This window comes from Phyllobates terribilis, unplaced genomic scaffold (assembly GCF_046119375.1).
Source record: "Phyllobates terribilis strain yellow unplaced genomic scaffold, ASM4611937v1 Scaffold_2__4_contigs__length_985480577, whole genome shotgun sequence".
Taxonomy (NCBI): Eukaryota; Metazoa; Chordata; class Amphibia; order Anura; family Dendrobatidae; genus Phyllobates; species Phyllobates terribilis.
The window spans coordinates 63,063,448-63,091,091 of NW_027362762.1; the positions used below are offsets into that span (position 1 = coordinate 63,063,448).

The following is a 27,644-nucleotide window of genomic DNA, read 5'->3' on the forward strand; positions in this document are numbered from 1 at the left end:
AGCAGCAGGGCAAACCGTCATACCATAGGAAATCATCAAAAGTTGCAATGTGTCACTGTAATTTTAGTGTTGCGAGAAACAAGCGTATAGACCTAGCCTTATGGTGCAGATTCAGCATAACAAATCTGCAGCAATTTACAGGGCAATTCAAATCGGTCTTGGGGATTTCAAAATGTCATTTACATATTGTGGAAAAAATCTGTACGAAAATTAAAGAACGGTGTCACGGGCATGTCAGAGGTGACAGACAGTTGCCCTGCAGTGGGTTGCAGGAGAGATCTACATTTGGCATTGCAGACAGTTTCTTAGATAAGAGGCTGTCTTTAGGACCGAGTGGCTACCACTCTCTTGCTAATTAGCTTTCTGGCCTGGGTGTATAAATACCTGGTGTGTCTGAGAGGGAGTCGCCGGCTATATCCATTTCTACTTGTGAAGCTTAGCAGGAGCAGTACTTTGTCCTCTCAGGAGCTTGAGGCCGTGTGTTTATTTGGAGTTCATCTAAAGCTAAGCCATTTCCCCTGTTTTGTCCACCCTTGTTGTCCATAGAGTTTAGTAGAGGTTGACTAGTGCCCATCTCCTTCCATCCCTAGCAGTAGCCATACGCCAGGGAGAGTAGGGTGAGGCATGCATCCGGCGATTGCTGAGAAGGCAATATAGAGACGTTAGGGGAGACAGGGTGACGCTAGACCAGACTAGGAGCTCTCCACTTCGCCCTTTTCCTAGTGTCTGGGCTCCCTTTCCCTTTTCCCTCTATGTTGCACTAAGTCTTCCCCACACCTGGCGTGACACACATGGCGTATTTGAAATCTGCAGCACGCTCATTTTTGTGAGGATTTTCATTATGGATTACACCGAATTTATTGCCTAGTAATGGAGTAGGGTGAAATCTGCAGCCAAATCCGGAACAAAATCCGCAAGCATCGTATGCAGATTTGTTGCAGATCCGTTGTGGATTTGTGACCAAATCCATAGCTCTCACTATTTCTACAGTACTGCAAGGGCAAATGATCTTGACACTTTTGGTGGAATTTGTTTTTATTTTCTACTGATGGGGAGCTTATACCTCTTTCATACAGTGGTGGCCAAAAATATTGGCACCCCTGCAATTCTGTCAGATAATACTCAGTTTCTTCCTAAAATTATTGCAATCACAAATTCTTTGGTATTATTATCTTCATTTAATTTGCTTGCAAGCAAAAAACACAAAAGAGATTGAAACAAAAATCAAATCATTGATCATTTCACACAAAACTCCAAAAATGGGCCAGACAAAAGTATTGGCACCCTCAGCCTAATACTTGGTTGCACAACCTTTAGCCAAAATAACTGCGAACAACCGCTTCCCGTAACCATCAATGAGTTTCTTACAATGCTCTGCTGGAATTGTAGACCATTCTTCTTTGGCAAACTGCTCCAGGTCCCTGATATTTGAAGGGTGCCTTCTCCAAACTGCCATTTTGAGATCTCTCCACAGGTGTTCTATGGGATTCAGGTCTGGACTCATTGCTGGCCACCTTAGAAGTCTCCAGTGCTTTCTCTCAAACCATTTTATAGTGCTTTTGGAAGTGTGTTTTGGGTCATGGTCCTGCTGGAAGACCCATGACCTCTGAGGGAGACCCAGCTTTCTCACACTGGGCCCTACATTATGCTGCAAAATTTGTTGGTAGTCTTCAGACTTCATAATGCCATGCACACGGTCAAGCAGTCCAGTGCCAGAGGCAGCAAAGCAACCCCAAAACATCAGGGAACCTCCGCCATGTTTGACTGTAGGGACCGTGTTCTTTTCTTTGAATGCCTCTTTTTTCTTCCTGTACACTCTATGTTGATGCTTTTTCCCAAAAAGCTCTACTTTTGTCTCATCTGACCAGAGAACATTCTTCCAAAACGTTTTAGGCTTTCTCAGGTAAGTTTTTGGCAAACTCCAGCCTGGCTTTTTTATGTCTCGGGGTAAGAAGTGGGGTCTTTCTGGGTATCCTACCATACAGTCCCTTTTCATTCAGACGCCGACGGATAGTACGGGTTGACACTGTTGTACCATCGGACTGCAGGGCAGCTTGAACTTGTTTGGATGTTAGTCGAGGTTCCTTATCCACCATCCGCACAATCTTGCGTTGAAATCTCTCGTCAATTTTTCTTTTCCGTCCACATCTAGGGAGGTTAGCCACAGTGCCATGGGCTTTACACTTCTTGATGACACTGCTCACAGAAGACACAGGAACATTCAGGTCTTTAGAGATGGACTTGTAGCCTTGAGATTGCTCATGCTTCCTCACAATTTGGTTTCTCAAGTCCTCAGACAGTTCTTTGGTCTTCTTTCTTTTCTCCATGCTCAATGTGGTACACACAAGGACACAGGACAGAGGTTGAGTCAACTTTAATCCATGTTAACTGGCTGCAAGTGTGATTTAGTTATTGCCAACACCTGTTAGGAGCCACAGGTAAGTTACAGGTGCTGTTAATTACACGAATTAGAGAAGCATCACATGAATTTTCAAACAGTGCCAATACTTTTGTCCACCCCCTTTTTTAGGTTTGGTGTGGAATTATATCCAATTTGGCTTTAGGACAATTCTTTTTGTGTTTTTTTCATTGAAGACAAATTAAATGAAGATAATAATACCAAAGAATTTGTGATTGCAATCATTTTCAGGAAGAAACGGAGTATTATCTGACAGAATTGCAGGGGTGCCAATACTTTTGGCCACCACTGTATATGTAATACTGAGCTCCTCCCAGCTCATTTATGAACACAAACCACATCAAAGGAGAGCTGAGCTTTGATGTGGTCATAAATCAGCACAGAAGAGTTTAGCTAACAATCTTAGTTTGCCTTTACTTGCTGTGCAGATCAAAAAGAACAAAACACACTCTTTGCAAAATCAACTTCAAAGTATCACAAATAAGTAGAGTTTAGAGGGATAGAATCTAGTAAAAACCCCTTACAAAATAAGGATGCTGTTCTCCTGTAGATCTAGAAAGTGCACACACATGACAAATACGTTTATTCTTTGATGTAGCCAATGCAAGGTACCTTAGCTTACCGAATGGTGGTGGATATCACATTCGGAAAGAGACCAAATGCAGAAGTGCTAGTTCATTTGTGAAGGTCTATAGGAGATACAAAAAGAACCTCCGAAAGATCAAAGGTCCATATTCTCCTGATGTGGATATCCAGAAGGTGCACACACATGATCTTTCCCTAGATGCCGCCACTGGAAGTCCCCATAGCTTGCAGAATGAAACTGCTTATCCTATACATACAGAGGACAAATTGAGAGGTGGTAGCCCATCGGTGTATACCTCTATAAAATAGGGGCTTCAAAACCAGTCGAAGAAGAGATCACATAATCTTCATGTGGTGAAGGTGCACATGGGTGGCTATCCTGTGATAAGACTTATGCATAGCTTGCAAAATGATGGTGGTTAGGACATTAAAGATTAGGGAAAAACATACCACTCATTATTCTGTGCAGCCAAATAGGGGCCCAAAAGCTAAGGAACCAATTTTTACCTCAAAGGTTGAACTGTCTATTATCATGAGCTGTTGGACTGCAAAGGGCCCATAGGGTTCATGCCCATGAGCCCTCTTCTGTCTGTGCCCGCACCTGATTCAGAGGGAGACCCAAGTGCGAAGGTGGTCCATTTGTGTGACTCTCTTCAATCATTTTATAGCAGCTTAAAAACAACAGTTGAGCAATGGATCCATTATTACATCTGTGCCTGTTGCTGTCCACTCTGTCTCTGCTTTGGCTGCTAGGCGATGCTATGCCTTTGTTGCTGGCGACAAATGACAGTGACAGTCCTGTTTTATTACTTGAATTTTTGGTGCCGCTAAATGAAGTAGCTATGAGGTTAATTCCAGTTTGATGTTGATTATTCCTTCCTTAGAGCCAAGTGGGGCGGTTTGCTATTTAAACCCCTGAACCTGTGACGTCCACTGCCAGCCAATAAAGTTCAGCTTACCTGGTCTATAGTCCTATTCCTTGCTCCTGTTGTAGCTTTCTGATTTCTCCTGTTTTCTGACCTCGGTTGTATTTTGAGCATCTGCTTGCTTTCTAATTTTGTCCCTGACATTACCTCTTGGTATCAACCCAGCATAATGATCTTTCTTGCTGCTAGCTTGCTCCACTAGGTGGCAGCTGACTCTGTGTCCCCAGCCCAGAGGTCTCGGTGTAAGTCCACATAATGATTAATGGGTGAAGGCCAAGGCAACCTTTAAGGATCTGGTAAACAGAGTGGCTTGCTCTAAGCCTTTCCGTGGAAGCCCTATTAACAGCTACCAGTCTTCCATGAATAGTGCAACTGTGACACCCATTCTCCTGACGTGGGATCCAAAAGGTGGCTATTCGGTCATCTCCTTGATGCACCACTGCCAACCACTTTAGCTTCCAGAATGCACAAGATGTGCAGATTCACAAGTCTGCAGTCACATAGATTGACTGCAGACTTGTAGTCTTCGACCGGACAACTCCTTTAAGGTTCTCCCAATAACTTCTTCAGGAGTTATAAAAATAGTACAGCAAGGGATCTTGTTCTACTGATGTAGGGATCTTGAAAGTTCAGGTGTACGGTTGTAAGGTGCCTCAGCGAGGTAGTCGTGGGCGAGCTGTAGCTCCTGCTCGCTCTGGCACCCTACAGACCATACGTGTCCTCCCTCTGATGTGTGGCTGTGTATGTGGTGCTCTCCACTTATCCGATTGTGGCTGTCTCCAGGCATTTCTCTTCTGGGACCAGGGCAGCAATAAATTCAGAGGACACAAGGTTCTTAACCATAACTTGGACTTTACTTTGGGGAGAGGAATATGTACAATATTTACAGGTAGATATAATGGATAAGGTCCGACAGGTTATCATCTCCCTCACGGGCGCTGGCAACATCTTCAGCCCTAGTTCCTGAAGCATCTCTGTGACTCTAATCTCTAGCCCAAGAGAATCTTCCTCAATATCAATAGTGTATCCGGATCCTATATCTCCCCGACGTCTGGAGTCCTATTTTCCTCTGCTGCCTGCAGACTGAAAGTGCCCCGGGTCCTCAATACCTCCGTTGAGTTTCTCCGGCCGGCTAACAGGACTCTTGCATAGGGAGATCTTCACATTGGTGATCCTACTGTCTGAGGGTATGGAGCTCCCGTCTACCCTAGCAGCCACCATATAATCAGGCTGCCCATACAGTTCACTGTCCCACCCAACTCTCACTGACTCATCACTTCCTGCATCTGGAAACTAAGCAGAGATTTTCCTAATGTGCCCACCCTCTGTGGGCTGTCATCACAACCATTAACCCCATCACTGTCTGCAATACTGCTGGCAGACTCAACCTGGCATCTGCACCCGGGACAGTGGCATCTTGTGGCTGGTTACAAGAACTGCAGCCAACAAGGAATTATGTTAAACTAAGCTCTAGACATACTCATTGTCTGACCATGGCACCCAGTTCCCCCTCTACTCTACGGACTGGACCACTGCAGCTAACCCCTTAGCTTGGCCTAACAACAGTTCAGAGAGGTCTAACTACAGGAACATTTTCTGTAACTACTTCAGAGCCAAAGGATGGTTATATCCTTCCTCACTATTACATAGTAATACAGACTCCTCCTGTATGCAGTCTCCTTAGGGTATGTGCAGACACAGTTTCTAATAGGAGGTCAAAAACGAGTTTTCTAGTGGAACCCACTTCAGGAAATGCTTCTCTTTTGGCGAGTTTTTGAAGGTTGTTTTTATTCCTGCTGTGCTTCCTAAAGTGTTTTATTTCTCTTGCAGGGTTTTTTATTGCAGCTTTCTGATTGGAGAGTGCCTAGTTTGTATTGGATATCATCAGGAGATGCTGCAAAGAAGTAACATGCACTTTATTTTTTTTTCAGCCCACCCGGCATTTTTCAAAACCTGAAGTAGAAAAAGGCTCAAAAGACTGAACATATGATCCTCAAAGCGTTTTTACAATAGAAATTATTAGGAAAAGTTTTTTAAGCATTTTTTTTTATAAATTTTTCAGGAATTACATAAAGCTCCTCAGAGTACTCTGTGCGCACATAACCTTAGCTTGCAGAACGGTGTTGACCATCACATATGGAAGGAGTCCAAATGAAGAGGTCTCCATTGAACTACAAAAACAGTTGCGTCAAAGTGGTGGTCTAGGAGATGGGACTTAAATTACCATTGGGAAACCCTTTCCTATGTCTCTTTTTCCATTCTACATGAATATTTAAATTGCCTTTATTTAAGAATCAGTCATTTCCATTAATTCCTGTAATGACATTTCGAGGTGGTTAAAGAAGGAACTGAATGTCTTCCAGTGTCCTTGAATGAATACTGTAATTCGCAGAGACAAGTTAAATTCTTCATGGGTCTGGAGCCTGAGGGTAGTTTAGTGGGCTGAGCGATAAAGATAGATTACCAAAATCACTTCCCATATTTCACATAAATCTGAACTGTTAGAATCAGTCACAACTGTTTCTCGGTGGATCTAGGTCATTAGAGAACAAGACAAGCTTGTAGACCAACCAAAATTATAAAAGAAATCTTACTATTCCCATCGTAATGGAGATTTTTTTTCATGGAATGCATGAATCTGAGGTAAGGTAATGGAGTGATTAATCTATTTCAGTAGAAATAGCTGCATAACATTGGCAAATTTAAACATTAAAAGGAGCTGTACATGACCGTGTACGGCTAATCCGGCTTCCTCTTTAGAATTACTGTATTTTTCGGACTATAAGACACACCGGACCATAAGACGCACCTAGATTTTAGAGGAGGAAAAAAAAAAAAAATGTAAGCAAAAAATGTGTTCATTATGCAGTTTTAAGAGGGAGGGGGGTCTTCTGCTGACACTGGTATAGGAGTAATGTCCCCCAATTCTGACAATATCCCCCATCCTGATATATATGCCCCCCCTTCCTTTTATATGGTGTCCCCATCCCCATCCTGGTATGCCTGGCATCCCTCCATCTTGGCATGCATGGAACCCCTCCATCCTTATCCTGGTATGCATGGCATCCATCATCCCTATCCTGGTATGCATGGCACCCCTCATCCCTGTCTTGGTATGCATGGCACCCCTCATCCCTGTCTTGGTATGCATGGCACCCCTCATCCCTGTCTTGGTATGCATGGCACCCCTCATCCCTGTCCTGGTATGCATGGCACCCCTCATTCTTATCCTGGTATGCATGGCATCCCTAATCCCTATCCTGGTATGCATGGCACCCCTCATCCCTGTCCTGGAATGCATGGCACCCCTCATCCCCATCCTGGTATGCATGGCACCCCTAATCCCTATCCTGGTATGCATGGCACCCCTAATCCCCATCCTGGTATGCATGGCACCCCTCATCCCTATCCTGATATGCATGGCACCCCTCATCCCTGTCCTGGTATGCATGGCACCCCTCATCCCTGTCCTGGTATGCATGGCACCCCTGATCCCTATCCTGGTATGCATGGCATCCGTAATCCCTATCCTGGTATGTATGGCACCCCTCATCCTAATCCTGGTATGTATGCCCCCCTCAGCGTTATCCTGGTATGCATGGCCCCCTCATCCACATCCTGTTATGTATGGCCCCCTCATCTTTATCCTGGTATGTATGCCCCCCTCAGCGTTATCCTGGTATGTATGGCCCCCTCATCTTTATCCTGTTATGTATGCACCCCTCATATTTATCCTGTTATGTATGCACCCTCAGAGTTACCCTGGTATGCATGGCCCCCTCATCCTTACCCTGGAATGTATGGCCCGCTCATCTTTACTCTGGTATGTATGGCCCCCTCATCCTTATCCTAGTATGCATGGTCCCTCTAATCCCCATCATGCTGCACATAAAAAAAATAAACACTCCTACTCACCTTTCTTCTCTCCTCCAGCGCTGCGTCCAGTCTGCCCGCACTGATCTCTCCATGTGAGTGGCGGTGAAGCCATGCGCGGCTCACAAGGAGAGATCAGCTGCCGGAAGTCACTGTTCCCCATGCCGGGACTGGGTGCGCGGGGAGCAGTGACTTCATGCTCCTTCATAGCCGGCACACAGAGTAGCCGCAACGCGGCTCCTGCTGCTGCCGGGCTATCGCGTGTGCCTGCTTATTAAAGGGCATGAATATTCACCCCTCCCCACGCCCATGGGCGTGGAGAGAGGTTGAATATTCATGCCCTTTAACAGCGGGCACAGGCAATTCCGGCAGCAGCAGGACTCAAGGGCACCAAACTTCCACCTTACGTGAAAGATTATCCACCGAAAAAACTTCCAGGGTAAAACCCCATCCAGAGCCCAAAACAAATGCCAGATCCCCCCATTCCATTTAAAACTGCCTGTGATTGTACCAAAATCATTCCACCGTCAATTCGTTTACCCAACTCCAAGAACCTCACCCCCCGCCATAAAGCCACTGCGACAAGTTCCTACCCACTATTTTCCATTTTTTGTTATAATTATACCAATACCAATACCCACAACACGCTCACAACTATAAAACAACCTTCCCTACAAAAGCCGTTCTACAACCTAAGGATGGGTGGGAGGGTCTTCCTTACGTGCCTTCCTGAGGGAATGGCAGGTTTTCGCCTCCCTCTTTTTATATATCCCCCCCCCCCTCTAGCCTACTTAAGCCGGCCCACCCGAGCATTCTTCCCAATCCTGAGTCCCGCTTTATTCAAAATTATTCCTAGCCCACCTCCTGGCCCATCCGGGTCATGTGGGGCCTCCTTCCAGCTTTGCTTGCTTCCTGCCCCCTCCTTGACCGTGTACGGCCAATCCGGCTTCCTCTTTAGAATTGATCCTTTTTCCCCAAATAACACACTGCTACTTTAGTTTGGATAATTTTGGCCACAGCAGCCATTTTATTAACAAACAACATAAAATATTTAACAGTGTTATAACACAAATAAATATGAGGGGAGGGTTCTTGGAGCGAATAGATCTAGCATGAATAAAACTAAAACTCAAACCGCCATGTTACCCTCAGCCATGCACCACCAGCTCAAGGGCAACAAACTTCCACCTTACGAGAAAGATTATCCACCGAAAAAGCTCCCAGGGTAAAACCCCGTCCAGAGCCCAAAACAAATGCCAGATCTCCCCATTCCATTTAAAACTGCCTGTGACTGTACCAAAATTATTCCACCTTCAATTCGTTTACCCAACTCCAAGAACCTCACGCCCCGCCAACCACGAACAGCCCTGACACCTTAGGCTCGCGAGTGCCCCAAAACCACCAAAGCCCTCTCAATCCCTTCCTGGATAGCCAAGGCCCATAGATCAATACCGATGGCATTCAAGTGAACGCCATCTTCTAACCAAAAATTTCCAACTCCTTCCTCAAGCTCATAATGTCTCACACTAACCCCCCCCCCCTCGTTTCTGGATACGAAACTAGATACCACCCTGTTCAACTTTATCCGTGCCCTGTTAATCCCCTTTACTGATCTAGCCTCTCTCCATTGTAATCTTAGCACAATATCTGACCAAACTGTTAATACTTCCAGAAAAGACGTCCACAACCTAAGAAAATCAAAGCGAATGTATCAATTCTCTAACAGGCCTTGCCCCCAAATCATTCCCTCCCAAATGCACCACCAAAATATCAGGTGTACGATCCAAACGTGACGCCTTATGGAATTCCGGAAGAAACCTCCTCCAAACCATTCCCCTAAAACCTAACCACCGAACCACTACCTGTTGGCAGCAAAAACCCAGCTGTCTACTGTCTCATCTCACGTCAGCTCGCAACGCCCCTCAATGCACGAACAATGACCGACAAGCCATTTACAAAATGTGGTGTCCTTTCTGTAGTGAACAGCCTTTTTGACCCGCTAGGATTCGTAGCGCCCATCACCATACAAGGCAAATCCCTGCTGAGACAATTTTCTGAAGCCGTCAAGGGCTGGGATTACCCACTCCCCCCTGACAAGAAACAAAAATGGGAAGCCTGGAAAAGATCTTTGTGCAGCTTGAACGACATCCACATCCCAAGACGTTACGTCCAGACATCACTCGCCTCTAGCATAAAGAAGGAACTCCACATCTTCTCGAATGCTTCCACTGAGGCCATAGCAGCGGTTGCTTACCTGAAGGTGACAGAACCCAACAGACAAAGCTTCCTTGGATTTGTCTTTGGCAAGGCTAAACTAACCCCAAAGCCTGATCACACCATTCCCAGACTCGAATTGTGTGGTTCCGTGTTGGCAGTAGAAATATCAGACTTCATACAACAAGAACTGAGTGTCGAGATAGATGAAGTCCAATATTACACCGACAGTAAAGTAGTTTTAGGTTACATCTACAACCAAACAAAGCGATTTTATGTATACGTCAGCAACCGCATCGAAAGGATCAGGAGATCCTCTGAACCCGAACAATGGCATTAAGTACCATCTGAGCTGAGCCCAGCAGACCATGCCACTAGACCTATGTCTGCAGGCTCCTTAGCAAACTCTTCTTGGCTTACAGGTCCCGAGTTTCTGCTGAGACAGACAGACGAACGTGTACAAGAAGTCTTCAGCATCCAAGATCCAGAAAATGACCCAGAAGTCCGTGCAGAAGTCATCCCCATGATCACCAACACGGAGGAAACTTCCGGCCTTGGTCGTCGGCGTTTTGAACGTTTCTCCAGGTGGAGAAGACTCATCAGGGCTATCGCAAGGTTAGTGCATATTGTAAGATGTTATAGTAATAACCTTGACGACAAGGATCGTTACGGTTGGCATATCTGCCACAAGCCCCTCTCCGCTGAGGACATCTCCCACAGTGAGTCCCTCATTATACGTTACCTCCAACAGGGGGAATTTGCCACAGAATGGAAGCGCTTGCACAATAAACAGCAAATTCCCATAAGAAGCCCTCTCACCAATTTAAACCTAGTTATGGACAGTTTTGGCCTACTGAGAGTTGGTGGTCGCTTGAAGCAGGCTCGCCTTGGTGTCGCAGAACAAAATCCTCTCATCATTCCCAGCAAACACCATGTCACAATCTTGTTGATTCGATACTATCATGAAAAGACCCAACATCAAGGCAGGCAAATCACTGAGGGCAGGTTACGGTCTGCAGGCTTCTGGATTATTGGCATGAAGAAACGTGTAGCAAAATTACTGCATGACTGCGTGCACTGTCGAAAAATGAGAGGAAATCAATTATACCAACAAATGGCCGACTTGCCCGCAGACAGGTCATCTACAGAGCCACCTTTCACCTACGTTGGTCTCGACATCTTCGGGCCATGGTTGGTGACCACGAGCAAGACACGCGGCGGCCAGTCAAACAGTAAGCGTTGGGCCGTATTGTTCACTTGCATGAGTGTACGAGCCGTTCACATTGAGGTGATAGAGTCCATGGACACCTCCAGCCTGATTAATGCATTGAGAAAATTCTGTGCCATCAGGGGGCCTGCAAAACAGCAGAGGTCTGATCGTGGTAGCAATTTTGTTGGAGCATGTAGAGAACTGAATATTGACACCAAGCATATCCAAGATCTGCTGGCAGAGAAGGGTTGCACCTGGATCTTCAATCCTCCCCATAGTTCTCACATGGGAGGCTCTTGGGAGAGAATGATTGGGATTTCACGTAACATCTTGAACTCCATGTTAATGGACGTTAACTCTTCAAGACTCACACATGAGACTCTGGTCACTCTTCTAGCTGAAGTGTCAGCCATCATTAATTCAAGACCTCTTGTGCCGGTAACCATGAATCCAGAAACCCCAACCATTTTGACTCCCGCAATTCTTATCACTCAAAAGACCGACAACGCAATATTGCCTAGCGGAGATTTTACTCATGCGAACATTTATCAGAAGCATTGGAAACGTGTTCAATACTTGGCCGACTATTTCTGGAACAGGTGGAGAAAGGAGTACATCGTCATTCTGCAAGGGACAATGAAGTGGCAACACCCCAAGCCGAACCTCAAAGAAGGAGACCTAGTGCTCATGAAAGATCAACCCACTGAAAGGTCTGATTGGCCTATGGGACTAATTACTAAAGCACTCCCGAGCCAGGATGGCAAAGTTCGGAAGGTGGAATTGAAGGTCGTCAGGAAAGGCGAGCCAAAGATTTTTACAAGACCCATCCACGAACTTGTTCTGTTATTGACTGTTGAGAGCATCCCTACTGAATGAACAGTACAAGTCGAACCTTTGAGTCTTCTTCTTCGATACGGACTTGACTTATGTTTAACGTTGCATTTTAACATGCCTTTTCTTGACAGGTTGTTTTAGTTATAGACTCTAGTAGTGAAATCCCCAAAGTGAATTTCAGACGGGGAGTGTGCTGTTCCCTTAATATCTTTTTCATATAGTTCAATCAACTGTTCTATTGTTACCTGTTCATGCTTGTCTGCTGCCCCCTGCTGACCAGAAGCTTTGTGTCACTCCCTCGCTCCTCCTTTTACATTTTTTCTAGAATGTGGGAGTGTCCTGCAGCTCTGTGTGCCACCTCACTTCCTGGCATCCATTTTTACTCCAGCCACCAGTGTGAGAGGCACACATCTCCCTTTGGGCTGCAGAAAGCAAAGTCTTTTGACCAGCAGCAGTCTCTGCAGCTTAATAGCGGCTCCAAAAGTTTACACCTACAAGACAATTACAGTACTGGCTACTTGTATCACCTGCACTGTATTACCTCACCGTCTTCGAGTATGGTTCAAATAAACCACCGCTGATTTATCTCTCTGCGTCCACGTTTGACTCCATCCACCTGGAGCCGCACTTGGTCCTGTCTGCCTCGCTTCAAGGATAAGAAGGTAACACCTCTCACATCATAATTTTACTGCGCACCTTCAATCGCCTTAAGTGGGGACAGAACAATTACTATCACTAATTTCTACAAAATCTATTTAGATGAGGAGTCCAAAAACAATTAATCAGATAAAACTATAACAATTAGGGTTCATGCACAAGACCAATTTTCTGGGATGAGTGCTATCTTTGGTTTTCATGGATAACATTCGTACCGATATTCTATGGGGCTGTGAACATGTCACACTTTTTTCTTGGACTATGGCTATAGCATAAACATCTCCCCACAGAGTATCGTGGAAGAATGCATATACTATGACCCAGAAGCCTCCAGCAAACCTCTGCTAATGCAAAATCCTTCGGACACCTTCAAACAAGTTCAAAATACTGACTTTTTGCTATTTTATGGGAAAGTGGCCAAAGGGAGTATACCCAGGCTAATATAAAAAAGACAAGTATACAAGACGGCCTCCAGAAATAATCTTATCCACAAAATATATCCAAATAGTAGTGGAAAGAGTGAAAAACACGTAGCTTACATTAATATAGGAATATGATAATAAACCTTAGTATAGGAGCCAACGATAAAACAATGCATCCAGCTAAGGATGAGCAAATCTGCATACATTTGAAGTTATGTAATCTTACAAGTAATTTGTCACACTTCAGAAAAATAAAATATATGTAATTTTTACTAGAAATGTTTAAAATACATATTATATCTGTAGGGATTCACTTTCTCAGGTAGGCATTAGGTAGCATTCAGATAGGCACTGGAATATTGGGTCAAAACAATGTGACATTCATTTCCATTGGTTGCACACTACTAGAGATGAGCGGAACCGAACTTTAAAGTTCAGGATCCATACCGGACACTAAGTGTTCCGGTGCAGAACTTCGAACACGGACTTATCCCGGAAGTCAGTTTTAATGTTCAGAGTTATGGGGGAAGTTCGGGAGGAGAAAGATAGAGAGAGAATTTTCCAGCTCCGAAGTTCAGGTCCACATACATTTCAATCTGGATCGGGTTTAAGTTCAAGTTTGGGTAAAATTCTGGTAACCAAACTGAACTTTGGACATAAGGTTCAATCGGGTACCAGAACCATAAACACAAAATCTCTAGCCTTTTCCAGGGGCCAACTAAACAGAATAGACCCTGGCGACTCATACGTGGCTGAGCTAGTCCCAGTTCAGTCAAACACTACTATTGTCCATAGCAGCCAGTGACACTTGTGGTTCTCTGCACACAGCCTGTGAAGACTCTTCTCAGAGAGGGATTCTGGCTTGTCTCTCTTTCTCTTAAGTTCCAATACAATCCACTCTGGTCAGCTTCCCCCAGCTGACACAAGGTAAACCTATTTCCTGGTTTTTAGTCAAAGCTAGCCAGGTGCATCTAATCAAGACCTGCAGTGCTAGGATTCAACCTTAGCCTACCTGGCTTTGCTGCATATCATATGTAAGTAAATATCAATCTGAAAAATCTGGTAAATGCAAAATGCAAAAGTGAGCATGAATAGGTAAGGGTAATACAAAAGTGTAAAGTAAAGGATCAGAGTTGTGTATAATAGGCTAATATCCATCCATTAACACTGCATATGCAAAATTGTATATTTATACATAATAGTATAGCAAATAGAGAATGATCACAGAAGTAATAAATAGCAACCCAAATACCAAGAAGAATCACCGCACCCCAATGTGCGTTTCTCACATTGCTTTGTCAAGGGGTTCAAAATTTTTTTAAATTTGTACATGAAATCGAATCGAAAATTGAAATGTGCCTAATTATGCTCTTCTGTTACAATTATGGTTAAAAAAATATATATATAAAATAATAAGTAAATCTATACATAAATAATACTCACCTAGCCCTCACCAGTCTTCTTCACCAGATCCCATCTGGTCTTCAGCTACTCAAGGGATGTCATAACATTGCAGCAAAATGCACATCATGGTATCCCGTGAGGTCTAGTCAGTTCTAGAGGCACCAAAGATCCAAAGGGATCTGTGAAGAAAACTGAGGACTGTGAAGACCAGACCGTGACTGGGAGAACCGGGAGAGGCGAGTATAATTTTTTTTTTTTTTTTAAATCCCTTTCCGACACTTTTTTCAGCAGGAGGTGATGTAGCTGAAACAGTGTAAAAATGCAGATTACTTTAATCGTTATTGGTCAAACAGGTATGCAGCTAAACTACACGTCATGTCAATCAGAAATTCACTGCAGATTTGGCTGCAATTGGAAGTCACCTCAGCTGCAATGTCTAAGATCAGTCTTACTCTTCACACTTATGTAAGACGTGTGCCTTTAAATTCTGTGTTACATGGTGACTTAAAATCACGTAAATCCCTATCTCAAACAATTTCCATCTATAACCCCGCCCCCCCCCCACCAACTCAAAATTTGAATTTTCATATCACTGATTATTTTAACTCTATTTCCCCAACTTAAACTGGTTGTAAGAAATTAGAAAAAAAAATTGATTTATTTTTTTTTATTATTATTTTTAGAAACAGTGCCACACCTATCCAGAGGTTAGATGTGGTATTGCACCCCAACTGTACTCACTTCTAAGGCAATCAACTGCATTACCAGACACAGCCTGAAGAAACATGTGGCACTATTTCAGTAAAACAGCAGCTATGTATTTGTGATCATGCGCAACCACTATAATTGTGTAACTGAATCCCACATTGCACTGCTTTCTTTTAAAAGAAAAATAGCAGAATTCTCATTTTAGTTTTAGACCTGAATGGGAATAAAAAATTAGTCCAAACAAAGTATTAGCAACTTACCAAACTTTTTATTTAAAATTCATAATAATTTCCTGCAGGTTTTACTTACTTTGGGTTTTTCATATGCTGAAAGATTGGAATTATTTCTGTCCCCTGGTCACACTGTGTCAATAAACTACGTAATCTCTCTGTCAAACAAGAAACAACATTAAAACATTACTATATAAATAATACAAAGGTGAGGAAACAGGAATTTTGTGGTATGTAATTCATGTGCTTTTTCAGGTGTTCTCCCACAACTCCTACATATTCCTTCAGTAACCAAAGTCACAAAGAATATCCCAAAGGTTAAGGACCATAAAAATGCTAAAACACCTCACCATGAGTCAGACTATATTATAATTACTATAATACTGCCCCCTATGTACAAGAATATAACTACTATAATACTGCCTCCTATGTACAAGAATATAACTACTATAATACTGCCTCTATGTACAAGAATATAACTACTATAATACTGCCCCCTATGTACAAGAATATAACTACTATAATACTGCCCCTATGTGCAAGAATATAACTACTATAATACTGCTCCTATGTACAAAAATATAACTACTATAATACTGCCCCTATGTACAAGAATATAACTACTATAATACTGCCCCTATGTACAAGAATATAACTACTATAATACTGCTCCTATGTACAAGACTATAACTACTATAATACTGCCCCTATGTACAAGAATATAACTACTATAATACTGCTCCTATGTACAAGAATATAACTACTATAATACTGCTCCTATGTACAAGAATATAACTACTATAATACTGCCTCTATGTACAAGAATATAACTACTATAATACTGCCCCCTATGTACAAGAATATAACTACTATAATACTGCCCCTATGTGCAAGAATATAACTACTATAATACTGCTCCTATGTACAAAAATATAACTACTATAATACTGCCCCTATGTACAAGAATATAACTACTATAATACTGCCTCCTATGTACAAGAATATAACTACTATAATACTGCTCCTATGTACAAGACTATAACTACTATAATACTGCCCCTATGTACAAGAATATAACTACTATAATACTGCTCTTATGTACAAGAATATAACTAATACTGCCCCCTATGTACAAGAATATAACTACTATAATACTGCCCCCTATGTACAAGAATATAACTACTATAATACTGCTCCCTATGTACAAGAATATAACTACTATAATACTGCTCCTATGTACAAGAATATAACTACTATAATACTGCTCCTATGTACAAGAATATAACTACTATAATACTGCTCCTATGTACAAGAATATATCTACTATAATACAGCTCCTATGTACAAGAATATAACTACTATAATACTGCCCCCTATGTACAAGAATATAACTACTATAATACTGCCCCCTACGTACAAGAATATAAATACAATAATACTGCCTCTTATGTACAAGAATATAACTACTATAATACTGCTCCTATGTACAAGAATATAACTACTATAATACTGCTCCTATGTACAAGAATATATCTACTATAATACAGCTCCTATGTACAAGAATATAACTACTATAATACTGCCCCCTATGTACAAGAATATAACTACTATAATACTGCTCCCTATGTACAAGAATATAACTACTATAATACTGCTCCTATGTACAAGAATATAACTACTATAATACTGCTCCTATGTACAAGAATATAACTACTATAATACTGCTCCTATGTACAAGAATATATCTACTATAATACAGCTCCTATGTACAAGAATATAACTACTATAATACTGCCCCCTATGTACAAGAATATAACTACTATAATACTGCCCCCTACGTACAAGAATATAAATACAATAATACTGCCTCTTATGTACAAGAATATAACTACTATAATACTGCTCCTATGTACAAGAATATAACTACTATAATACTGCTCCTATGTACAAGAATATATCTACTATAATACTGCCCCCTATGTACAAGAATATAACTACTATAATACTGCCCCCTATGTACAAGAATATAACTACTATAATACTGCTCCTATGTACAAGACTATAACTACTATAATACTGCCCCTATGTACAAGAATATAACTACTATAATACTGCCTCCTATGTACAAGAATATAACTACTATAATACTGCTCCTATGTACAAGACTATAACTACTATAATACTGCCCCTATGTACAAGAATATAACTACTATAATACTGCTCTTATGTACAAGAATATAACTAATACTGCCCCCTATGTACAAGAATATAACTACTATAATACTGCCCCCTATGTACAAGAATATAACTACTATAATACTGCTCCCTATGTACAAGAATATAACTACTATAATACTGCTCCTATGTACAAGAATATAACTACTATAATACTGCTCCTATGTACAAGAATATAACTACTATAATACTGCTCCTATGTACAAGAATATATCTACTATAATACAGCTCCTATGTACAAGAATATAACTACTATAATACTGCCCCCTATGTACAAGAATATAACTACTATAATACTGCCCCCTACGTACAAGAATATAAATACAATAATACTGCCTCTTATGTACAAGAATATAACTACTATAATACTGCTCCTATGTACAAGAATATAACTACTATAATACTGCTCCTATGTACAAGAATATATCTACTATAATACAGCTCCTATGTACAAGAATATAACTACTATAATACTGCCCCTATGTACAAGGATATAACTACTATAATAATGTCCCTATGTACAAGAATATAACTACTATAATACAGCCCCCTATGTACAAGAATATAACTACTATAATACTGCCCCTATGTATAAGAATATAACTACTATAATACTGCCCCCTATGTACAAGAATATAACTACTATAATACTGCCCCTGTGTACAAGAATATAACTACTATAATACTGCCTCCTATGTACAAGAATATAACTACTATAATACTGCCCCTATGTACAAGGATATAACTACTATAATAATGTCCCTATGTACAAGAATATAACTACTATAATACAGCCCCCTATGTACAAGAATATAACTACTATAATACTGCCCCTATGTATAAGAATATAACTACTATAATACTGCCCCCTATGTACAAGAATATAACTACTATAATACTGCCCCTGTGTACAAGAATATAACTACTATAATACTGCCTCCTATGTACAAGAATATAACTACTATAATACTGCCCCCTATGTACAAGAATATAACCACTATAATACTGCCCCCTATGTATAAGAATATAACCACTATAATACTGCCCCTATGTATAAGAATATAACTACTATAATACTGCCTCCTATGTACAAGAATATAACTACTATAATACTGCCTCCTATGTACAAGAATATAACTACTATAATACTGCCTCCTATGTACAAGAATATAACCACTATAATACTGCCCCTATGTATAAGAATATAACTATTATAATACTGTCCCTATGTACAAGAATATAACTACTATAATACTGCCTCCTATGTATAAGAATATAACCACTATAATACTGCCCCTATGTATAAGAATATAACTATTATAATACTGTCCCTATGTACAAGAATATAACTACTATAATACTGCCTCCTATGTACAAGAATATAACCACTATAATACTGCCCCTATGTATAAGAATATAACTATTATAATACTGTCCCTATGTACAAGAATATAACTACTATAATACTGCCTCCTATGTACAAGAATATAACTATTATAATACTGTCCCTATGTATAAGAATATAACTATTATAATACTGTCCCTATGTATAAGAATATAACTACTATAATACTGCCCCTATGTACAAGAATATAACTACTATAATACTGCCCCCTATGTACAAGAATATAACTACTATAATACTGCCCCCTATGTACAAGAATATAACTACTATAATACTGCCTCTATGTACAAGAATATAACTACTACAATACTGCCCCTATGTACAAGAATATAACTACTATAATACTGCTCCTATGTACAAGAATATAACTACTACTGCTACTATGGCCAAATACAGTATATTGATTCAATAGGATTGTTCATGTCTACATTACACATTAAAAAGATCCAATACAATATGATAGTATGGAACTGAGTGCAATTATAAAAAGTACAAAAAAGTAAAACATGTGAGCCGAGGAATGTATGCGGTGAATTGCGACTTGTGAGGGCATCTAACATGAAGTATAATTTTATTTCACAAATAAGATATGCAAACTCTATTAGCTCTGAATGATTAACTTACAGTCTCGAGAGGAAATAGACTTTCCCGGGAATTATTCACAGTATCCAACTTGGAGAAGCCGGATGTGTCAGGGGCTCGTAACCTCATTAGCTCGAGGAGATAAATATTTTCATCAGAATTGTGCAGCTGTGACAGTGAAGATCTACAGCCCTACACATACAGGTATATATAAGCAAGGTGTGAAATTGGGTTACTCTACTTCTTGCTCTGCTAAGTTAATACAAGATAATAAATTCCAGTGACAAGAAATTAGAATTTTTGTTGAATTCTTTATAATTTCACTACTATTTGTAATTTATCAGGAAATACTCTATTCACTGGGTCAAGAAAGACATGGCAAGCATGCCTCTCCAGGCTACGATAGGGACTGGTCTAGTGACTGGTGGAGGTCACAGTGGGTATGTCAAAAGTAAAAGAAAAGTCAAAGATGCTATAGGATTTTTACAGGATGAAAATGGAGAAATGGTAAGAGGATGTTGAGAAGGCCGAACTTTTTAATTCCTATTTTGCATCTGTTTTCTCTCAGAAAGAAAATGTAACATCAACTGATCTTCACTGTCCTTTTAAAGGAATAGAGGAATCCAAGTTATCTGTAAACAGAAAGATTGTGAGGGAATATTTAGCTAACATAAATGAGTTCAAGTCTCCAGGTCCAGATGAATTACACCCCAGAGTACTGAAGGAGATTGTAGAAGAAATTTTAGAACCACTCTCCATAATCTTTGAAAATTTTTGGAGAACAGGAGAAGTCCCAGAAGACTGGAGAAGAGCAAATGTTGTTCCTATCTTCAAAAAGGGGAAGAAGGTGGACCCAGGGAACTATAGGCCGGTGAGTCTGACTTCTATACCAGGAAAGATCTTTGAACAAATTATTAAACAACATGTATGTAAGTACATGGATAAGAATGAAGTGATTAACCAGAGTCAGCATGGGTTTGTAACTAACAAGTCATGTCAGACTAACTTAATTTCCTTCTATGACAGAATCACTGACTGGGTGGATCAGGGAAATGCTGTAGATATAGTATATCTTGACTTCAGCAAAGCATTTGACAAAGTATCTCACATCATCCTTATTGAAAAAATGACCAAGTATGCAATGGACCAGGCAACTGTTAGGTGGATTCATAACTGGCTTAGTGATCGGACTCAAAGGGTGGTTGTAAATGGCTTCACATCCAGCTGGATGAATGTCTCAAGTGGGGTACCACAGGGCTCCGTCCTGGGACCTGTATTGTTCAACATCTTTATCAATGATTTAGATGAAGGAATTGAGGGTAAACTGATTAAATTTGCTGATGACACAAAGCTAGGAGGGATAGCTAATACTAGAGAAGAGAGAGAGAGGATTCAAAAAGACCTAAATAAACTGGAGCAGTGGGCAGCAACTAACAGAATGGTTTTTAACAGGGAAAAATGCAAAGTACTACATCTGGGCAATAAAAATGAAAAAAGCATATACAGAATGGGAGGAATAGAGCTAAGCAACAGTACATGTGAAAAAGACTTAGGTATACTAATAGATCATAGACTGAACATGAGTCAACAGTGTGATGCAGCAGCAAAAAAGGCAAATACAATTCTGGGATGTATTAACAGAAGCATACAGTCTAGATCACGTGAAGTCATTATCGGTCTTTACTCCTCTTTGGTCAGACCTCATCTGGAATACTGTGTACAGTTTTGGGCACCACATTTTAAAAAAGACATAGACAAACTGGAGCAAGTTCAGAGAAGAGCGACCAGAATGGTGACTGGTCTGCAAACCATGTCCTATGAGGAACGGTTGCAGGATTTGGGAATGTTTAGCTTGCAAAAAAGAAGACTGAGAGGAGACTTAATAGCTGTCTACAAATATGTCAAGGGCTGTCACATTGTAGAAGGATCATCTTTATTCTCATTTGCACAAGGAAAGACTAGAAGCAATGGGATGAAACTAAATGGGAGGAGACACAGATTAGATATTAGAAAAAACTTTTTGACAGTTAGGGTGATTAATGAGTGGAGCAGGCTGCCACGGGAGGTGGTGAGTTCCCCTTCAATGGACGTCTTCAAACAGAGGCTGGACAGACATCTGTCTGAGATGATCTAGTGAATCCTGCTTTGAGCAGGGGGTTGGACCAGATGACCCAGGAGGTCCCTTCCAACTCTACCATTCTATGATTCTATGTTCGAGAGTTGAACTTGACTGCCAGCTAACCAGGCTTTGGCATCTAGGGAAACCTTACAGTCTTTCCCTTAAAAAAAAGTTGTTCCTTTCCTTTACGAGGATCATCAATATCAGATTAGTGAGGGACGGACAACTGTCACTGTAGCACCCTGGGGGTTCGGTTGCTACAGAGGTATTGCATCTCTTCCAGACGTGCGATATCTCACTCTCAGGTAAGGATGGAGTGTGGATCAGGACCCCGACACCTGCATGCATTACACCACATGTCCGGGGGGCAGGGCGACCGATATGCTCCAAGTAGAACACGACAGTCCCTGTCCCTGGCTGGAGTGGGGGGAGGGAACACCTAGGAAAGGGGGAACCCGGTAGTGCAGGAGCAGGGAGGAAGCAGTTTCTGGGTGCACCTAGAGGGAGGTACAAAAGGTGGGCACCATCTTAGTTCAGAGAGAAGTCGGTTCAGTTCAGTCAGAGAGATGTGACAGAGCGGGACTCTGTGGAGCTCTGCTCCGGACTCTGGTCTAGCCAGTGAGACCCAGTCACCACTGAAAGGAAAGAGAGAGAGAGAGAGAGTAGGGGAGAAGAGATGAAGAAGAGCGGAGGAGGCTCCAGGAACACAGAGGAGAGAAGGGACCCCAGGGGTGTGGACTGGCTGGTAGCCACCATATGCCCACATCTACCTGAGTAGTGGGGTCAGGCCAAGGGGGAGACCGGTCCCCGAAACTAGTGGAGGCGGGGAACTACCCTCAACTAGAAACCGGAGGCTGTGACATTTTATATGGTGCAGCCCCTCGCTACACCCGCTAGGAAGGCACCACATAGGGTCAGGGAAACTGGCGCCGAAGTTTACCCAGAGAAGGCCCGAGGCAGCCGGACAGAAGCGTGGTCACTGGTGGGGTATGACAGGCCAGAGGAAGGACACGAGAAGGGGGTCCTGTGAAGCGCTCCAAAATTATCTGAGAGTTGGCCGAGCCCCCTCACCTGGTGAACATGGTGCGACGTGGGAAGTTACAGCCGGCCGGAGTAACGTGGAATAACAAACTGTGAGTAAAGATCCTGGACTGCATTACAGGGACTCTGAGTTATTATTCCCGCGCACCATCACCCCCATCATTCACTTACACTGCCCGGGGGCTACACTCTTCCCGTGGGGAGTTATACCATCCCTGTGCTGCTCACCAACACCAGCCCCAGCAGCGGTTCATCATGACCGCAATCCACGGGTGGTGTAGTCGGACATTTGAAAATAATGAAAACCATATCAATAGACTGCCACTGGATTGACCACCCTGAGCCACGGGACCGGGTCATCGCCACGGTGACTACAACCCCCAGCATCCCACCAAAGGCCCGGTTCCGGGTTCCCCACGCGGCTTAGGGGGCGAGTCATCACCTTCACCGATCAGCAGTTGGCAAGTTCCATGGTGGCCAGAACTCCACCGTTGCATACATTGTGTAGTGGTCATTTTCGGGTGCTACAGTTCTGCTTCACTTTATTGAGAGATTAACTGCAGCACCCCAGAACGACTACAACACAGTGTCCCTGTGATGGTGACGTCATCATTAGGGATGAGCAAACCCGAGCTGTAAAGTTTGGGGTTCGTACCTGACACCGAAGTGTCTGGTGCTGAACTCCGAACATGGACTTCTCCCGGAAGTCTGTTTTACTGTTCTGAGTTCGGATGCTTAATAAAGCTTGGTGAAAAACTGCAGCACAGCCAATCAACAACCTTTTAAGCTGTGGGCACTTACGGAGTCATCACAGTCATGCCAAGTATTGGTATTTCTCTGATTAGCCGGCACCACCCGTGACCTGGCCTGTATAACCACCAGATCACAGGTGGCGAAGCTGTAAAATAAATAAATAAATCATTTAAAAAAAACACGACTTGGGGTCCCCTCTATTTTTTTCCGTTTTTCATCCCATAGAGTTTTATTGACCCATGCAAACATTCATTTAAAAACCAGATCCATGAGTCTGGTCAGTGAGACTCAAAGAAGCTCCTATTCTCATCCGATCAGACTTGGCAAATGAAGCCTATAGGGATCCTGCTACATTCTTCGATTTCTACACCCCTGGAGGTCACAGACTTTTCAGAAAGTTTCTCTTCCATTTTAAGGTATAAAATCATTCCCCGGCACATCCAAAGCTGAGATTTCAAACAGTTTATGTCTTTCCTAATTCAATAGGACGGATCACGGCTTAAACAGAGTAAATACTTTGGCATTTTTCAATTTAGTAGAAAGGATAGAACGGCCGGTCAAGCCAAAAAATCTTCATCACGCTGTCTGGGGAATTTGAGGCCGCCATAAATGTATGAAGAACGGATTGTGTGATTTAGGAAAGGGGAGCAGATAAGCACAATAAGGGTATTGATTCAATATGTTGAATGGTTTACAGCCATACAGCGCAGTAAATTTTCCTCTGGGCATTGTGCACATAACAGAATTTTCCTTGAGCGTTACAAGAAATAAAGCAAGACAGAGCCGAAGTCATTAAAGGGGTTGTCTAGGCATGATATAAAATCCTGCATATGTGACTGCAGACTTCTGAATCCTGACAGCATCACATTTCAGAAATTTTCCGCTCACATTCCTACTAGACGTACTTGTCCTCACTTAGTCCACTTCTATTGAGAGAGGATGAGCAAGTCTAGTTGGAATGTGACTGCAAGTATGCAAATTGCCCGCTCGCACAGGCAAAAATGGAGATTGCTGACAGCGTGTGTTGTGAGAGTGACTGCAGACTTTCATCCCAAGCCTGAACAATCCCTTTAACACAAGAAGCCAGTCATTTTTTGAAGCTATACCATCCTCTCGATCTTGCTATATCAAGCACTCAAACCCATCATTAATTTCTAAACCAGATTTGTGTATAATTTAAAGGAAGTCCTTCCATTTCTGCTTTTTTTTTACCATTTCATTTTAGGCCCAGTATTAACTTTGTAATATTTCTTTATACAAGGGTAGAACTCAATTTATACGATCCATATGTCCAAAGTCAGGGGAACCAATTTATAACTTATGTGCAACAAACTCGAAAGATCCCCCTAGCGGTGGTTGCAGGTAGCCAGATGTTTATCATTTAAAGGGAATCTGTCAGCAGGATTTCATCCTCCTATTTATACATCATGTAGCCCATTCAAAGATAAGTGCAGCAATACCTTTACATGGCCAGTCTGTTCGTCCATTACCGAAAAAATCAGTGCTTGAATTGCTATGCAAATTATGTTGGGGATCTAAAGCCTCCGTCACTCCAGCTCTATTTCCCACCCAAAGCTGCTTCCTTCTGCTTGACTAACGGCTGCTTTGCCTGAAGTTATAGAGGCTCGAATAATCAATAAGGTACAGTGGTGGCCAAAAGTATTGGCAACCCTGCAATTTTGTCAGATAATACTCAGTTTCTACCTGAAAATGATTGCAATCACAAATTCTTTGGTCTTATTATCTTCATTTAATTTGCTTGCAAGGAAAAAACACAAAAGAGAATGAAGCAAAAATCAAATCATTGATCATTTCACACAAAACTCCAAAAATGGGCCAGACAAAAGTATTGGCACCCTCAGCCTAATTCTTGGTTGCACAACCTTTAGCCAAAATAACTGCGAACAACCGCTTCCGGTAACCATCAATGAGTTTCTTACAATGCTCTGCTGGAATTGTAGACCATTCTTCTTTGGCAAACTGCTCCTGGTCCCTGATATTTGAAGGGTGCCTTCTCCAAACTGCCATTTTGAGATCTCTCCACAGGTGTTCTATGGGATTCAGGTCTGGACTCATTGCTGGCCACCTTAGAAGTCTCCAGTGCTTTCTCTCAAACCATTTTATAGTGCTTTTGGAAGTGTGTTTTGGGTCATTGTCCTGCTGGAAGACCCATGACCTCTGAGGGAGACCCAGCTTTCTCACACTGGGCCCTACATTATGCTGCAAAATTTGTTGGTAGTCTTCAGACTTCATAATGCCATCCACACGGTCAAGTAGTCCAGTGCCAGAGGCAGCAAAGCAACCCCAAAACATCAGGGAACCTCCTCCATGTTTGACTGTAGGGACCGTGTTCTTTTCTTTGAATGCCTCTTTTTTTTCCTGTACACTCTATGTTGATGCTTTTTCCCAAAAAGCTCTACTTTTGTCTCATCTGACCAGAGAACATTCTTCCAAAACGTTTTAGGCTTTCTCAGGTAAGTTTTGTCAAACTCTAGCCTGGCTTTTTTATGTCTCGGGGTAAGAAGTGGGGTCTTCCTGGGTATCCTACCATACAGTCCCTTTTCATTCAGACGCCGACGGATAGTACGGGTTGACACTGTTGTACCCTCGGACTGCAGGGCAGCTTGAACTTGTTTGGATGTTAGTCGAGGTTCTTTATCCACCATCCGCACAATCTTGCGTTGAAATCTCTCGTCAATTTTTCTTTTCCGTCCACATCTAGGGAGGTTAGCCACAGTGCCATGGGCTTTAAACTTCTTGATGTCACTGCGCACGGAAGACACAGGAACATTCAGGTCTTTGGAGATGGACTTGTAGCCTTGAGATTGCTCATGCTTCCTCATAATTTGGTTTCTCAAGTCCTCAGACAGTTCTTTGGTCTTCTTTCTTTTCTCCATGCTCAATGTGGTACACACAAGGACACAGGACAAAGGTTGAGTCAACTTTAATCTATGTTAACTGGCTGCAAGTGTGATTTAGTTATTGCCAACACCTGTTAGGTGCCACAGGTAAGTTACAGGTGCTGTTAATTACACGAATTAGAGAAGCATCACATGATTTTTCAAACAATGCCAATACTTTTGTCCACCCCCTTTTTTAGGTTTGGTGTGGAATTATATCCAATTTGGCTTTAGCACAATTCTTTTTGTGTTTTTTCATTGAAGACAAATTAAATGAAGATAATAATACCAAAGAATTTGTGATTGCAATCATTTTCAGGAAGAAACTGAGTATTATCTGACAGAATTGCAGGGGTGCCAATACTTTTGGCCACCACTGTAGGTTGCACACCCTTAATGGATAATTTGTATAGGGTGCTAACCGCTGAGCTCCTGTAGATCCGTAGTGAATGGAAGGAAGGAACTGCACACCAAAAGGCAGGTGGAGATGCTTAATTAGAAAATATCATATCCATACATTAGACCACCATCAGTATAGTAAAAACTTAACGTTTTGATTAAATATCCTTCATCAGGCATGTTTGTTAATGTAAATACTCTCCAAATTAGAAAGGTCCAGGATTTTGAGTGGGCTTCCTCAAAGTAAAAAGTCAAACCTGGACCAAGTATTGTGTAGAATGAGCACTGGTTTGCTTTACAAGCAAGTATTCAGATAACCTATTCATTACTGCTACCTGCAACTAATCATTTGTAATGAAGATTCATACTGTAGCAACAGCATTTATAGTGTGAACAACACCAGAGAAGAGTTTGTTATGCTTACAGCAGATGAATGGTTAATAGGCAGGTCTGAGTCAGGATATAAGTGCAGATGGTTGTGAAATAAATAGGAGTTTGCTGAAGAGATGATTGCCAGCTGAAAGAAATGAATGATGAGGCAAACTCCAAAGCACATGGCAACTGAACATGAAGCTTACTGAATACTCAGATACACGTAGCTGTCCAAGTCGGCATTAAAGGGCATTAAGTTATGATTTCACAGGAGTTCATTGGGCTACCTGAGAAACCCAGCATGAACCACATCAAAGGAAGGCAGCCATTGTAGAAGAGTGTAAAACCCAAAACCA

At 41.9% G+C, this 27,644-nt stretch overlaps 1 protein-coding gene across 3 annotated transcripts in view; it reads right to left on the reverse strand.

The window, feature by feature from the left end:
- Nucleotides 1–27,644, reverse strand: part of NOX4 (NADPH oxidase 4) — a 310,955-nt gene that overhangs the window by 81,323 nt on the left and 201,988 nt on the right. For all 3 annotated transcript variants that reach the window (XM_073662050.1, XM_073662052.1, XM_073662051.1), the window contains exon 13: nt 15,562–15,640. In XM_073662050.1, coding sequence (XP_073518151.1) covers nt 15,562–15,640 — 79 coding nt within the window. The remainder of the gene's footprint in view (nt 1–15,561; nt 15,641–27,644) is intronic.